This window comes from Urtica dioica, chromosome 2, assembly GCF_054948205.1.
Source record: "Urtica dioica subsp. dioica isolate 48M chromosome 2, U.dioica_male_clone48M_v1_H2, whole genome shotgun sequence".
Lineage (NCBI taxonomy): Eukaryota > Viridiplantae > Streptophyta > Magnoliopsida > Rosales > Urticaceae > Urtica > Urtica dioica.
Window position 1 is genome coordinate 47868149 of NC_142757.1, and position 17834 is coordinate 47885982.

The window sequence follows — 17834 nt, forward strand, 5'->3', positions numbered from 1 at the left end:
ATAATATATTATAATGGTGTGCTACAAATAAGCAAATTTGAGTATTGGGGTTACTATGTCTAAATCATGTTTCTATTAGATGAATAACCTACGTCTCGACTCATCTATTGGCAATAAGGATTGATGTAAACTCGATTATTGTTTGCAAGACTATTGGTATGTTGTTATATGTGCTATCAATGAGGCGACGATTATGGACAATAATCTCCAAACTAACTAGGATTGATGTGAAATCTTTGAGTGCCTTCTATCAGAAGAACAACTTTTTGATAGATAAGACAAATAGTTTATTATATTAGGAGGTCTAATTTTAGTATTGATTTCCATCATGGTCAACTGTCTCATATAAGTAGGACCCACCGATCATTGTGAAACCACTCATATGACATCAGTGGTCAGCCGGAGAAACCACAAGATTCATAAATAGTGAAGCTGAGCTCAACCTTTATCCTATTCCTAGCAAATTTTTATTTTTTCGCTTTTAAGGTGCTAAATGGAGACACTAGGCTAGCAACAATACCTTGCTCGCCCTAAGCAAAGAAGAGAACTGATTCGAGGCCATAGAAGAAAATAGAAGAGAATACTAGAGAAAGAAATAAAGGATGAAAGTTACAATTTTTCCCTAAATTGTTTAGTCACGTGAGCCTCACATGTCTTAAGGGAGGTTAATACATGCTAGAGTTTAGACTCAATCATATGTTTATAAACTTTATACAAGGTCTTTATTTTCAACACTGATGTTGAGATTAGGAAGTCCATCACTTTTGAAGGACTTTTGGATATTATTATTTTGCTAATTGCTCGAGACATCTTTGAAGAGTTACCATCTGGATCTCAACGGAGCAATCAGTCTTTGGTTCTTCAATAAAACCAGTCCCAATGAAACTCAAAGAGTGGTGTTGATTTGTCAATTGTAGAGCTGAAAAGGACAGGGCAGCAATTTTAAGTCCCACTCCAATGCCATTTGAGACATATAGAGACTACACAATGAAGAGCAAACAACAATTTTAATTAGAGGATATTATAGAACTCATCCCCCAAATTAGCCCACTGTCTTTAGAATACTTCCCTTTACTTTCTTTCCTTATTTGGCCCTCACAGAGCCAAATAACAACATGATTATAATTTATAACACCTTACTATTCAACCCCGGGTTTAAAAAAAAACCCATGACCAACCAAACCACTCCTATAACGTGTACATAACAACAGTAAATAGTGTTACACACATTTTTTTTTTCTTTTCCGGCGAGGCGTTTTTCACGGCCTGAGAACTCGATCGTCGTCGATCAACGAGTCGCCGCTCCCTCGACGAACGCTGTCGAGATCCGGAAGCTCGGTGCTGACCGAGAACTTGACCCAGCCCTTCTTCTCCACGTGCTTGAGGACCGGGTGGATCATGAGCCCGATCGCGATCGCTCCGACGCTCACGACGAAGATCTTGAGCGACGAGAGCGCGAGCACGACGCAGATCAGGATCGTCGGAGGAACGCACATCATCACCGCGCCGACGTTCCCGATCGGAATCTTGTAAGGCCGCGAAGCCTCGGGGCGTTTCACCCTCAGCCAGAGGAAGGCGATGAACTCCAAGATCATCCCGAAGCAGTACAGGAAATTCTCGGCCGCGATGATCTCCTGGAAGCTCATCCACGAGAGCAAGATCACGCCCGAGGCCGAGAACATGATTCCGATTAAAGGAGTCCCGTGGCGGGACCGCTTCGCGAAAAACTCGGGCAACATCCCTCGCTCGGCCATACCCAGAAGCTGGAACGAATCGCTGCTCATCTCCGCCATGAACATACCCATATTTGAAACCGCCGCCGCAGCTTGGACCCACCACCTCAGCCACGCCCCGCCGAGGATTCCGGCGAGCTCCGAGAAATACCCGTCGGTCCAAGCCCCCCGGTCAACCTTCACCGCCCCGGTCCCCGCCAGGAGCGGGAAAAAGTACGAAATCACCACCAATCCGAGGGCGTAGAACAGCGATTTCGGCAAGGTCTTCTTCGGATTCTCGACCTCTCCGGCGAGAGTGCTGATCGAGTCCCAGTAGTTCAAGTTCCAGAACAGGGTGTTGAGGTACAAGCTCCAATTCACGTCTTTAAGATCGACTTCGAGCCACCGAGTCGGCTCCAGCTTCGGAATCGAGACGAAGCCCATCACGGCGAAAGGTAGGATCGAGAAGATCCCGAGCAGGACCGCGACGAGGCCGACGATGGTCATCCCTCGGTAGTTCAGGTAAGTCAGAACGACGGTCAGAACGAGCACAGCGATCGTCCTTGGAAAGCCCTCGCCGAGAGCCGGGATCGCGATTTTCAGGTAGTCGAGGAACATCACTGGATATAAAGCGTTGTCGATGACTCCGCTCAGCCATTTCATCCATCCCTGTTGGAACCCCCAAAAGGGCCCGAGCGCCGACGAGACCCACACGACGTAGCCTCCGTTCTCCGGGAACATTGTCCCCATCTCCGCCGTGATCAGGGCCTCGGGGACGCTCCATATCACCGGAAAGATTAAGAATCCGGCGAGGGCGAGGAGCGGCCCGGCGGCGCCGACGCTGTCCTCGATCCCGAACGGCCCGCCGGAGACTTCGTAGAATATCAGGAACACCAATGGCAAGAGAGAGACTTTTCTAGGGTTCGGTCTTCTCGGAGAACGAGATTCTCCGGCGACGGAGACGTAATCGACCTCATCGGCGTTGATGTTGTTGTTTGTCTCCACCATTGATATGGAAGCTTGTCCGCTCGCTGTGGTCCTCAATTTCTACATCACGAGATTCAAAACAGATTCCGATCATCCTCTATCAAACCCTAACAAATTAAGTTCATCGTTTTAAGCTGACCTAGATTACTCAAGTAGTCAAAATACGCAGATTGCAATCGAAGTCGAACAAGTAAATATCGAATTAATCGGCGAAAAGAACGGAAAAGAAAACACCGCACGATTCGTGCAACGCACATGCACATTAAAAAAAACGTAGAGAATCGAAGAGAATGAATTTTGGAACATCACATCACATATCACATGCAAATGATTTCGCAAAATAACCAAAAAAGTGTACGGTGATGAAACGAACCATGCAAGTACATCGGCGATACTACCGTGGCGATCTGCGTGGATAATCGTCGCCATGGATGGTCGAGGACTTTTGAAAAGGTCGAAAAGCTCTCAGAAAACGAACACTCAGCAGAAAAGCCAAAGAAAATGTTTTTGTTGAAAAAATGCGAACAAACAACTAGTAAGCAGTGACACACATCTCATTCCCTTTTTCTTACGCACCAACACGGATCTCCGATCTCTTTCCCAAATTGTCCTTTACCAAAAATCAATAAAATCTCAAATATTTACACATTTAGTACCAAGTAGATCACGAATTAGTTACGGTTCGGAACAGATTCGTGATACATTGATCATGAATTGGTTGCAGCTCGTGACCGATTTGATACTAAATATATCAATATTTGAGTTTTGGTTGATTGTTGACGAACAAATAGTATTATTGTTGTCAATTTATTTATTTATAATTCTTTTATTCTTTTTTTTTTTGAAAAAATTGTACAAAATAGTTATTTGAAACTTATTAATTAGCAAATAACCAATGTTTCAACTTTTCAGTAAAATAACCAAATTTACATTTTAAGAAAAAATTTGACGATCAAGATTAATTTTTTTTTTTACGATTATTATAAGCAATTTATCACTTTCAAAAAAATTAATTTTGGGTTAAAAAACTTTTTTTGAAACCAACTTATTATAAATTTTGGTTATTTCACCAATTTAAGACAAATCTTGACTATTTTGCAAATTCATAACTTTAAATTATCTATTTAATTGCATCATCCTTTTTTGTAAACAATTTTTTTCTCTAATTATAGAGATTTTACACAAGAAGTGTTGATGGTAGGTTAATTTCCATATTCTGTTTTTTATTAAGTTTATAAAAGAGGTCAGACTAAACACTAAACAGTTGTTCGTCCAAGTAAATTACTAAAAAGATTAATGAACAAATTCTAAACTATATGAAATATATAAGTTAGATCTGATGGGTATTCCATTCCTGTCAAATGTGCATGAATTAAATATATCATTTAAGAACTTGCACTCCAATTTACTAAAAAGGGCAAAATAAAATTATGAAATAGCCTACATTCTTAATATTGACAGTACTACTACTGTTGCCTTGATGCCCCAAAAATGAAAATTTTGAGAGAATGTGAGGTGAAATAAATATAAGATTTTATAAATTATAGACACTTTTTTAGGACCACAAAAATGCTAGATATTGTAATGAAATAAAATTAATACGAAGCAGAAGAGTGGGTGACAAGACAAGACAGCGAAAATGCTATATCAAAACGAAAATATATAGTAATTTTGTTTTATTTTATATATGTTTATTAATAAATAAATAAAATAGTTAAAGGCGTAGTTGAGGTGTCATTTTCTATATATTGAATACGGTAGGCTCTATATTTATATTCTGAAGACAAAGTGAACCCGGTATACTATTTGTTTATTGTAAAAAATTGTTTATTGTTAAAAAAAAAAAAAAAATTTAAACCAGTTGTTTTCCAACGTGATTGAGATGGAGACAGATTAATCTTTTTTTTTTCATCAAACGTGCTTTAAAAGGTAGTACATTATTTAGTCCAAAAGAAAGTCAATGATATTATTGACAATTAAAGGGATGAAAATTAGATTAATTTTATCCAGATGGTGTGTTGACTGAATTTTATATTTAAAAAAAAGGTAAATTATAGAAAGATGAAAACAAAAGTTACGAAATCAGGATAATCTATTTTCAAAACTTTTACTTTCATTTTTATATTGATTTCGAAATTTTTACTTTCATTTTTCTAGTACTTTCAAAAATTTTGCTTTCATTTTTTTAATCGTTTGAAGTTTTTTTAATAAAAGTATTTTAGACGATTTATCTATTTAAAAACTTAACTTTCATAAATTGTTCAACACACGGAACTTCAAAGGGAATTTGGTTTCTCATGTTTCCCTGTTTTATAAAGAGGGAGAGAGCTTGTTGTGCAAACATAACATATAAGTAATTATTAATTCAAGGAAAGCATGCTTCTATATGTCTAGCTTTATTTAGGCAAGTAAACATGGGAATTTGCATGTAGGTCACATTAATATGATTATCATTGCTGACAAATTTTGAGCTAATGATTGGGTATAGGGTTACTAAACATGTGTGTGAGCTAGTCCTATAAATAAACCATAGAGATGAGAGTAGTTCCTTTGGGATTATGCTTTTGTAAATATATTATAATAAGTTCAAAATAAAGTATTAAGAAGTAGAGTAAATTATATCTTCGTCTTCTGAACTGTGACTGTTGTATTATTGTGGTACACGAACTTTTTTTTCCTGCATTTTTTATATTCGAATTAATTTTGTTATCATCTTTAGTCATTCCATCAAATTTTTTGTTAAACCGTCGATTATCTTGACATGTAACTGTCATCTGATAACTTAATAAAAGGCAAATATGTAATCTTATGAAATAATTATTTAAAAAAAAATTAGATAAAAATACATAAATTTTAAAATAAACATAAAAATACATATTTTTTTGTCCTTGTAAAGTCAAATATATCTCTCTCTCTTCGTTTTGTTCAGAAGCATTTTTTTCATTTTAGATTTTTTTTTTCATTTCTTCTTCTTCATCCCCTCTCTGTCTCTCTCAGCCATAATTTTCATTCTTTATCGACCATATTTTTGCTTCACATTAGATTGAGATTTAAAGGCCCAGAGGATAAAATAACATCTCGCTAGATTTGAGTTTCCATGGATTCTAATTTCTAGTAAAAAAAAAACGCATCTAAGGAATCCAAAAGCCTCGCCGTCAGATCCTCTATGGTTGTGTGCGTGAAACTCGGGAAAATGAGAGAAGCCGAGTCTGGGGCTGATCGAGTTTGATCCAAAGACGTAATGCCCAAAATTGTAAAATCAACTATAGAGTTGAATATAGAAAAGCTAATCTTATTGTCTGAGGGCTTCTCCAACCCAACGGCATAACGCCAAATATAGTGTAAAAACAGCTCCAATCACACGTGATAGTCAACACCAAATTTGGTGATTTAAACAGTGGCACGGCATATATGCCATTGCTTTTTTTTTTTTTTTTTTTTTTTTTTTTTTAAATTAACATATTAAATTCAAAGGTTTTTTTTTTCATATATACATATATTAACCTTATAAATGTTTATAAAACACAAAAACTCATAAATTGACTACAAAAATATCAAAACAAAGTTCAATTAAAACATAAAAATTTAAATATATGTTACAAAGTTTAAATTAAATGTAATATTTTTAGTAATGTTATTTTTATTTATCTTTTTTTTTTATTTATCTTAATTTTTGTTAAATATTGGTAAGTATTAAATTATTTTAATCACTTAATTAAAAAATATCACCATTATAATTATTTATTGAAATATTTATTAATAAAGAGATTGTTTTATTTTAATAATAAAATAACGGTGAATATTATTTTTAGTGTGAAATTTGGTGTTGTGGTTGGAGTTGGAAAAATTTTTGGTGCTAAATCAACACAAAAGTTGTGCTGAATTAACACCAAATATAAGAATTGGGTTGGAGTTGCCCTGAGAGGGACATGTTTATTTTTTTTATGACTTTATTTTTTAAGGTTTTATCTGAGGTGTTAACAAATTTTTTAAATTATTTTAATTTATAAAAGAAGGGAATGGATAAAAAAATGTGTGTATAATATAAGACAATGGCATTTTCGTAAATTCCCTCTGTTTAGTTATCCCATGCTGAGCGTGTTTATTTAACAGATTTTTTAACCAAAATTTGACGGAAGGACTATAGATGATAAAAAAAAAATTTGAATATGAAAAATGTAAAAAAAATAAAAATAGTTCGTTCCAGACTGATACAACCACCATAGTTCACGGGGGTAAGGATGTAATTTATTCTAAGAAATAATTGTAATTTTTAGTTTGAAATAATATGGGACGGTCAAACAAAATAGCAATATCATGAGATGTTTAACTTAGTTTTTATTTTTTTATTTATTTTTTAAATGATAAAATATTTAACTGAGATATGTATATAAAAAATAAAAGTATAGTCATTATTCTTCTGCAATAATATTTGTTTTCTGTTTACTCAAAGTTGGACTTTAATCTAACAAAGCCCATCACGCGACGGGACAGGAAGGCCCACAGGCCTGACGAACAAGAGAACTAATTAAGTGAACACTTCACATTTTCAGAACTTTTTTTTTTTTTTTTTTTTTTTCAGACAATGATTTACAAAGGAAAAGTAATAAGGAAAATAAAATGATATATTTTAAGATTAAGTTTGAAAATAGTGTACTAATGCTATAATTTACAAGGGATCCCAATTTACAATCATAACGTGCGGGAATTTAAATCTACGAGCTTAAAGATTTCAACCAATCAAATACTGTACTTACTTACACTTCCTCTTTATAAAAACGTAATACCTTTGACCGACAAGGAAAACTATTATAAGAAATTAAATTAAATAGTTCGATTTAATGATGATGCTTGACCGAGAATTTTATAACTTAGAATCTTCTTTTATAATTATCTAACATTAGTAGTCGTCGATAATTAACATCCTCAAATTCGAGGAAGATCACTAAGTGGGGGGTTATTTATTTCTATGAAATCATATTTTTTTAAGCAACTTTACCTGAAAGCTAAACTAGTCATCAAACGTTCTATTTTATTTTATTTTTATTTATTTATTTATTTTTTGGTTTTGTTTTGGAAACTGTCCAACGTTCTATTTAGTATCAGCATGACATAAGAACTATGCGAAAAATTGGATATTTATTTTGAATTTTTTTTAGAAACCTCAAATCACTAATAATTACTTTAGCTAAATAAGTAATTCAAAATCAAATGATTAAAATGTTTTGTATTCGTAGCATAAAAAAATCATTCCTATCATAAATAAGTAATTGGATATAATATTTATTTTTTCAAGATCTTTTTTTTTTAATGGAATAAGTCATATATTATTATGACTGGCCCGATTGGTATTATTCCTATCAATAGCTCGACTTTCTTTCGATAATTCCGACAGATAGTTGGATTTGTCGACTCGATATTTTACAAGCATTTCATGACTTCTTTAGTATGACCGTGTGTAATTTTAAGCTATTAAATTAAACAAAATCTCCAATCAGTATAAGAATATATTATTAATAAAAAAAAATGATAAAGCAATTCATCAAATCGCAATATTTTATTTCCACCTATTTTGTCGCGGCATGATTGGAATAGCCAAAATATGAGGGAGCAAAAAGATTATTCAGATCTAAATTCAGATTTGTTGAACAAAAGCCATGTATCACTTTATATTTTCACGCATGCTAAGATAAAATAATATTAATAACTAACAACAAATCACGCAAGATAATGACATGAGTATAAAATAGCGAGAACCCATATAACCGTGTATATATTAAAAAACAAGAGAGAGAATATTAAACATAATTGATCACGTTAAAAAAAAAAACTATTACATTTTTGTTTGATATATATGTGTTGTATTTTGTAAAGTTATATTAATATAGCTCTTCAATATAGATAGTAATACCTAGAAAATAAACATAATAATTAATCAATAAATCACGCATCTATGTAGTTTAAGATTCTAGTATATTATCTTAGCCAAATTAATGAACCAATCAACACCCAAGATATGAAGATTATTATGCAATATTTCATGATTAAATAATCAAGATAGATGACATATATATACATATATATATATATATATTTTATTATTCGAGTTTTTTTTAGACTAGTCCTATTTTATAAGCGTTAAGCCTTTTTCCTCTACCTTAGATTGTTATCATACCAATACCAAAATTCACTGTTAAATTATATGTGTATATATATGAGGTAAAAAGTAGTAACATATAAAAGAGACGTACAAAAAATATCACTATGTACATATATTAAAACAAAATTTATCTCTATATAAAATGGACAATTTATGTCATTTTATGTTTAAGATAGTGCACTCGAATTTAAGATAAAACCCTAAAAAAAAAAAAAAAAAAAAAACGAGATGTTCAAATGCAAAACACGTAGTAAAAATATTCCTAAATATAAAACATGAATCTTTGCCATGCATATAAGTATACATGAGATATTCCTCTTAAAGTGGTATGACCTTAAACAATTATAATATATTTGATAAATATGTGTATATAAACATCGAAACGAAGACGTATCAAACACTCAATTCACAAATCATACGATGTCATGTTGACTTCATACGTAAAAAAAAAAAATTAATAATAAAAAAAAAGAAGAAATCGAAACGAGACACGCACGATAAGAAGTAAGAAGATTATGTGAAATCTTTTGTAGGACTACACAGCACAATCAGAGAAAAACAATGTATATTTTATTAATTTTTATGTTATTCAGAAAATTAATTATTCCTTTGACAGCTATACACACACACTCCCAAAACTCTCATCTTCACGAATATTTCCCATACCAATACAAATAAGATAATATTTAAAATAAAATAAAATAAAAACTCAAGAGAAGCGAATATGTTAAAGTCACCGTGTTACCTGGTCAACGCCGTCGGAGCCGTTAGATAACTTCTGACTGTTCTCCACCACCACAACCTTAACCGCGCGATCACCGTTACCGTTACCGTTACCCAAAACAGTCCGATCCGCTGCTTCTCGGCCCAGCGTAACGACCCCGCCACCACCAGCGTCGCCGCCATCTGAGTCTTCGATTCTTTCCACCATCAAGCCCGACCCAACCAACTAATGTGTGTATTGGTTTCGCTTTCTAAATAAAAAAAAACTTACGGTATATATTGGGGTTTTTTTTTTATTCCTTGATTTTTGGAGGGACAATAGTTTTGGGAGACGAGAAGAGTGATAGCAAGTACTTGAGTCGTGGTAGTATTAGAGACTGTACTCTGTAGGGTACATATATATAGAGGAGATATGTTTATATTTTTATTTTATTATATTTATATTTGGATAAGAATGAAGGGAAAAAAAAAAAAGAGATTGGAGTTGATTATTGTAATATGTGAGTTTATTATTGTTTGTGTAATGGTGGGGGATTTAATAATTGAGTTACATGGGGAGCAATGAATGGGATTTGTAGAGAAGGTGGGTTTGGTTTGTAATATTACTTATATTTATAATTATATTTGTAATTATAAATATAATAATTTTGGGGAATGTAATGAGTAGGACTGCCTCGCTCAATATTATCAACGTGTGGGGCGAGAAAGTTTGACAATGAGTTTTTCATGCACTAATTTATAAAAGGGTGTTTTTAATTATTTATAGCACGCATGCTCTACTTTTTTTTTTTTTTTTTTTTATATAATATAATAAAATTTATTTAGTACAAGATACATGTTGATTAAAAAAATTAAAGGCTGTCATGTAAATGCCTCGTCTTTAGTAACATTGTTTGGGATTTAAACTCACAATTATATATCATGGATAAAAGTGTCACCTTACTAAATTATCTTGCTTTAGTTTTATTTGTATTCATATATTAACATGTATAGTATATAATTAATTACAATAAACATTAAAAAAACAAAAAATTAAACTTCAATAATAAAGACATTTTGCTATTTTTGAGAATTGTACTGAGGCATCATATAAGAAAAGACCTCACAGAAAATATATATTGCTAGGTGACTATCAAGTTTTGAGCTATGAAGAGTTATTACAGGTCGATTTCGTTGGTGTGTTTGTCAAACAATTTAAGACGTTGGCAAAGTTCGAAATCTAAAATAGTCTGACAGACTTCTTGTCAAAGGCTCAGAGCTAATCATACATTATTAATTAAAAAAAGTGAATGCTTAGATTGATTTTTAATTAATTAAATCTAACCAATTACACAAAATTAATTAAAAAAGAAAAACCAAATGAAAAATGTTTTTCAGGTGTTTTTAGTTAATTTTTTCTGTATACTATTTTGAAAGAATTGCGGTTTTATTTACTCAACGTTACGAGTTGTACATATTTGCATCGTAGAAGTAGAGTAGGCTTCTCGTCAAACATGTGAACAAATTCTATACTGCTATTATCATGTATGTTGACCTGAAAAATTAGTATATCAATATCTCAAAAAATACACAAGGTACCGAGAACGCAGTCCTGAAAATTCCAAATGTTTAGGTTAGACTTTTCTAACTACAGACTAATCTCGTAGAAGAAAGAAAGTAAATGAGGGTGCTGAACGATAGGTAAAGATTATGTCTTATGCTTATGTGTAAAAATCTGCCTGTTCTATTGGCTTCTCCTCTTATTTATAGGTGCCTTGGGTTCTTGATCGGCTAAGGTTTTGGAAGTTAGTTTTTTTTTTTTCCTTCTAAAAATGAGACTTGATCAAACTTAACCATGTGGACTTGGCCACATTTTGAGAAACAAAAAATTTGATCGGCCAAAGTCATAAGATTAAAAATGAGACTTGATCAGGACTTAAAATTGTTTTCCAAAACCTAGGGGTTTATGTATATGACTCTTCCCATCCCTTGTTTTACTTCTCAAGTTTTTAAGGGGTAAAACACAAAGCGTTATTAGAGATATAACAATGTAAAATATTTTGTATTAATGATAATACAAAGTGTTGAAAACGATTACAGATCTACGGTCATGCCGTTTTTTGAATTCGACCAAGCCGCTTTTTGGAATTAAGTTTAACTAAGCATAAAAACGGCGGAGATGCTCGGCATTCCATGGATTATTTTCCATTTCTCCGTTTAGGGGCTATAGTCGGTACGTCCCATTCCCGAAGTCTTCTTTGATGACATATGGTCCTTTCTAGTTAGCACTGAGCGCTCCATCTTATGGGAATTTGGTGTGGAGGAAGATTTTTCTGAGGACTTTGTCATTAATCATGAAATTGCGGGGTTGGCCCTTCCTGTTAAAATGTCGAGCAACTCGTTGTTGGTTAGCCAAATTTCTTAATCGAGTTATCTCTCGATTTTCTTCTAACAAGTCGAGATTTGAATTCAGGTTTTGGGAAATTTCTTAATCGAGTTATCTCTCGATTTACCTTTGTTGAGAAATTTTTCCTTCATATAATCGAGATCATAATGTCTATTGGGATCACAGCGTCGGAACCGTATACGAGAGAGAAATGTGTTCTCTAGTTGCGGAGTGGTTGGTTGATCGGTATGATCATAGTACCTCTAGTAACATCTCTACCATTCTCTTTTGTGGTCGTCCAGCTTTGTCTTTAGACCGTGCTTGATGGTCTTGTTGATGACTTCCAATATTCAATTGCTTTGTGGTCGGACTGAAGTAGAGAATACTTTGTTAATACCATATTTTTCATAGAAATTTCGGAAAGAGTCACAGTTAAATTGAATTCCGTGGTCGGATACAATTTTGAACAAGATTCCGAATCTTATTATGATATTTTTCCAAACAAACTTTTCTATACAGTACGCAGTGATTTTATTCAAGGGTTCGACTTCGACCCATTTTGAAAAATAATCTATAGCTACAATGGCGTACCTGCAACCTCCCATTCATGTTGGAAGTGCGTCGATAAGATCTACCCTCCATTCCGCGAATGGTACTGGGCAAGTGAGAGAGATGAGAGGGGACGGGGGGAGTCATGAAATATTGGAGAATTTTTGGCACTTTTGGAGTTTTTGCACCATGCTCCGAGCGTCATTCTTCAGGGTAGGCCAGTACAACCCTTGTCGAAGTATTTTTTGTGCCAATGCATCCCCCCCGACGCGACTTCCGCAAATTCTTTCATGGACTTCTCGGAGTGCATATTCTGCCTCATCCTCACCCAGGCACCTGAGCAAAGGACTCGTGAAACCTCTTTTGTAGAGTGTTTCCCTATCCAAGGCATACAACATGGCTTTGAATTTCAGACTTAGCGCTTCCGACCTGCCTTCCGGGAGAGTTCAGTATTTCAAATGTTGCTTGATCGGAGTCTGCCAAAACTTGTCCCTGCCTAATTGAAAGACTAGGCTTCCCTCCACAATGCTTGAGTGCTGTACCTGGATGACGGGAATCGAGTCCATGAATCATGGCTTCGTACTCGGCCTCATTGTTAGATGCATTGAAAGTAAATTTTAAAGCAAGTTTTACCTTGTGCCCGTCCGGTCCGGTGAGAGCGATTCCTACCCATGCACCTTTCTCATTCGCTGCTCCGTCCACGTGCATTTCCCAAGTGGGGTACCACTACTACAAAAAACAGGTTTTAAAAGCAACACCGGTTGTCGCTTCTAATTGGAAGCAACATTTGTCAATTAGAAGCGACTAGTCGCTTCAATACTATTCACAGAAATACAAACATTTTGCCTTGAAAAAGTCATACTTTTAAAATTAGAAGTGACAAGTCGTTTTGAAATTTTTTCTGCCAATTAGAAGTGACATGTCGCTTCTAATCTCTCAAAATTTTAATTTTCTTATTTTCTCCGCCAAAATTTTCAGATGTTAAAAAAAATGATGACGTTTTGTGGTATCTTAAATTTAGAAGCAAAAGTCGCTTCTAAACTTTTGAAATTTTTGGCAAGTTGTTTTCTCCCCCACCTTTTTAAATTTTTTTTACAAAACGACGACGTTTAATTTGACTTAGAAATTAGAAGAGACTATCATGTGAACAAATTCGATACTGCTATTATCATATATGTTGATATGAAAAATTAGTACAAGAATATCTCATGAAATACATAAGGTACCGAGAATGCAGTCATGAGAATTCCAAGTGTTAAGGCAAGACTTTTTCAAACTATAGACTAATCTCGTAGAAGAAAGAAAGTAAATGAGGGTGCTGAACGATAGGTAAAGATTATGACTTGTGATTGTGTGTAAAAGTATTCCATTGTATCTGCTTATCCTCTTATTTATGTGTGTCTTGCGTTCTTGAACGTGTTGTGTCTGCGGGGGTGATGCCGAAGATCGTGGGTTGATCAATCCCACGTCCCGGACGGTTTCTTAGTAACCGTTCTTGCAATTTTTGTAGTGGACGATTCTTCCTTGGATGCTCGGCCTTAACCGTCGAGGTGTGCGTTTTGTTTTGGTTTTATACGTGTTTATTTAGCTTTGACCAGTCTTTGATCTATCATCTTCTCTCTCTTTGAAGTTCTGCCTGATATGAATCATCCTTGATCTCTTATGAACGTGCCGTTTATTAACCTTCAAGAGTTATCGGGACTATTTGACTCGAACTCGGTGCTGAATATCTTTGTTCTCGGGACTCCAAGAAATCTTCTCGGGTAGCTCGAATCATATGAGTAACAATGTATAACTAAAGTAGAAAGGATGCATGGAAACTTTGGCGATATCACAAAGTATGAACACATGTATAGACCAACTTAAAATTGTATGAATTGTATACCATTCATAATACCATGAAGAGAGAAGTCCAAGAGGGTGCACTAGGTTTACACATCAAAATCACTCGTTTATAAAAATAGATACAAATTCAAAACAACAGAATAATCAATTATTTCACCATGTAAATAGGAATTCACATACTGAAATTTCAAATATTGAAAATGTCATCGAAAATTGTTTTTGATAAAGGATGTTTGGGTTATAACCGTACTGGATAGACCGACCTCGATATCTAGTTATCTAATTTCTTGTCTTCGTGTGTCGAATTTGTTGTATTCATGTGGACAAGCATTGATGATTACCAGCGAAGTGCGCATCTTTAAATGGTTTTTCACAAATGACAAATGGACTTCTTGTTGCATGGGCGATGCGGTGAATGACGAGGCCAGTCTCGGAAGGCAAGTTGCATAAACAAAATTTTAGGTTAAGATCTTCAATGTTGTTGATCCTCTCAACTTATTGTTATTTCTTCAACTCTCGCTCCTTCTTCTTTCTCATTTGAGCTTTCTTCATCGCGTCATGCTTGAAGAAGGAAGAGGGGATGAGTTCGCTGAATCCATGGATGAAGTGAAAACAAGAGTGATGATGTATACCAAGATTTAATAAGTAACAACAGGAAAAATTCCATTCCCACGGGAATGTGGGAACGCGGGAATGTGGGAACCACTGGGTCCCGATTCGGCAAACTCAGAAAAAATGGGTTTCCTAGACGAGATTCTTTCGGTTATCACAAAATGATTTAATGCCTAGATAATATGGGTGAACACTCGAGAGGTAATGGAAACTATTTTCCTAGCTTTATAGTACTTTAAAATACCCATTTCGTCATGTGTAGTTAATGTGGGACTTTTGCAAGTTTTGTGATTGCATTGTATCTACATTCCACTCAAGTGATTTTGTTCTTTTTTAATATAATAAAATAAAATAATGTTGCACATCCAGTACAAGTCTAGAAAGCTGAAACCTTTTCTTTTGCTTATTTTGTTTACTTAGTATTCTTAACATTTAACACTAACAACATAGTAATGAATGAAAAATTAAACTCCTAAATTTGTTACCTAATGAGTTAACAATATGATAGTTACTCATTGAAATCAAACATAAAACAAAAATCATAACTTGTGTGATAATTTAATTTTATAAGATGATAGTAACGTTGTCGGTTGCTTTCGAAAAATAAAAAATCCTCACAACTTGTCGTAAGAATCAAATCAAAGCACAATGGGTCGGGTCGGTTCACGATCAGACCCAGCTCAAGCCCACAAATACAGGCGAAAAGAACCGAAAATTGAGTTGAGCTGCTCACTGGCGTGCCGCGCCTCCGCAAAAACTTTCGCTAGGAGCATGCAACGTCGATCCCTCACTGCACTGAGACCACGTGCGCCACGCCACTATGTGGAGAACGCGCCTGACTAAAAATAGGTGCGCGCGACCACTCAGTGCACTGCGCACGCGAGGATGCTCGCATGCGCCATACCTTTTCGAAATCAGACTTTCATGGTTTTTTTGAGCCCTCAAACATCTATAGATACCCCTCCTCATGGATAGATCAAGGTAAATTTTTCTTAACACAAAATTACTCGATACAGAGTTTTGAAATGCCGCTAAAGACTCTCTGCACACAATTTTCTCTGATCGAGCACAAATCTCCTAAAATATTCTTTACGAATATCGGTGCCCCGTTCCCCCTCCATTATAGATATTAGACTAATGTTAAGCGGCGTCGGAGTGCGTGCCAGAGGTACCGCCTCTGCGCCCCTTTAGCTCTTTTCTCCTTTTTATCATTATAAGATCTCCGTGACGAACAAAGTGTTATGAATATTGCCCACGAAAGATAGTTACTAAATATAATATAAATTTTAATTTACTAGCATTATTGATTAGTGAGTTGTTTTCTAGGTAGAATCAATAACAACTATCATCCATAGCCTCTGTATTAAATTAAATTACATGTTGGGCATCTAAGTTCAGGCGGTAAGCTAAAACATGGTGGATGATTGATCCATGCCTAGATAGTTGGATCTAAAATCACATATGTGGAACATAAGTGAAAGGTTGATCACTTGGGGAGAGTATTCTACATATCTGATCAATGTTAACTCGCCTAAGGTTTGATTCTAGAACCGATTGATTGCGCGCACTTTCGTAGTAAGAACTTACGAAAGAATCTTTCACTGGGAAAACAACAATACTTAGGGCTCATATGTATCAAGAAAGGTATAACATAATAATTGACCTTTCTCATTACGAGTTGAAGCTGAAGGGTTAAGCTTTGAGTTGACTATATCAATGGACGCTCATAAACATTGAGTAAAATATAATTCTAGTAATAAGAAGAGTGCAATCTCGGCTCATCTTGTGGTGACGCCGATATTGATTAATCGAATGAATAAAAGAAAATAGAGGTTTCGTTTGTTTATTCGGATTCGTGGGAGCTTCAGTTACTAGGTCCATAGTCCCCTAGGTGGCTCTGATAAAAATGGATAGAGATACTCGTAATAATTAGTTAATTGATTACACCCTCACTACTGCAACTTGGTTGCAATATCTTTCGTATTCGTAATAAAGTATTTTACGAATAAGTTATTACTTGTTAAGTAACTAGAAATATCACTTAAATTTAAATGAGTTTGTAAAAGCGCAATTTAAATCACTCAATAAGGCCCAATAGAACTTGTGGTAGGCGTGTACAACATGGTACATGGGCCTTGAATTTGTTTGAACAAAGCCCTATAGGATTGAGGTTTTTCTCAAATAAGAAATAAATAGTATATCTTATTGTGAGAAACAAATAATATATTAATTATGCTATTTATTGAGAGTATCATGAAGATATTCTCTAAATAGAATAGTATCATGAAGATATTCTCTAAATAGAATAGTATCTCTTATTGTGATAAATAAATAATGAATTAATTATGTTATTTATTGAGAATATTATTGAGATATTCTATATTAATCAATTACTAGATTAATATATCCTAGTGTGAGAAGTAAATAAATATCAGTTATGATCGGGATGTTCTATTGATTAAAGTATATCTAGAAGATATTTGATTTGTTCTGTTCATAGAATACACATCTCATACTAAATAGAATAAGATCAAAGGAAATCAGGAAAGTACATATTCTATCTTGGGTAAGCTAGAAATGTAAAAATTAGGGGGCTTTGGATAGTTCAAAAATCGCTCATTCAAGCCTATTCCACTCTTGGAATTTCGGTAACCCCCTCACTCTTGGCTTGGATGTTTTTCCTCTCTCCCGGAGTTAAAAAATTCGTTCATACCATTTCCCAAAGAAAGAAAGAATCATTTCGACACCTTGTTGGAATTATTAGTGAGAAAAGAGTTGGCCCACACTTTCGTCTCTATCCTTCCAGAGATTACATCTTGGAAGACTATGATATAGATCAACTCAAGCTTAGAGATTCAAAGATTCAAGGAGCAACAAGCAA

General features: G+C 34.5%; 1 protein-coding gene across 2 annotated transcripts; it reads right to left on the bottom strand.

The window, feature by feature from the left end:
* Nucleotides 1–993: 993 nt before the first annotated feature.
* LOC149405141 (putative polyamine transporter At1g31830) lies at nt 994–10130 on the bottom strand. Of its 2 annotated transcripts, none has more exons than XM_089606878.1 (2): nt 9605–10130; nt 994–2759 (listed from the first exon to the last, which is right to left on the bottom strand). In XM_089606878.1, exons 1-2 carry the CDS (start codon nt 9788–9790, stop codon nt 1260–1262), a joined length of 1686 nt encoding a protein of 561 aa, XP_089463004.1. In that variant the 5' UTR covers nt 9791–10130; the 3' UTR covers nt 994–1259. The 2 variants fall into 2 exon arrangements, with proteins under 2 accessions (XP_089463004.1, XP_089463005.1); XM_089606879.1 differs by lacking the exon at nt 9605–10130 and adding an exon at nt 3073–3457.
* Nucleotides 10131–17834: the final 7704 nt, after the last annotated feature.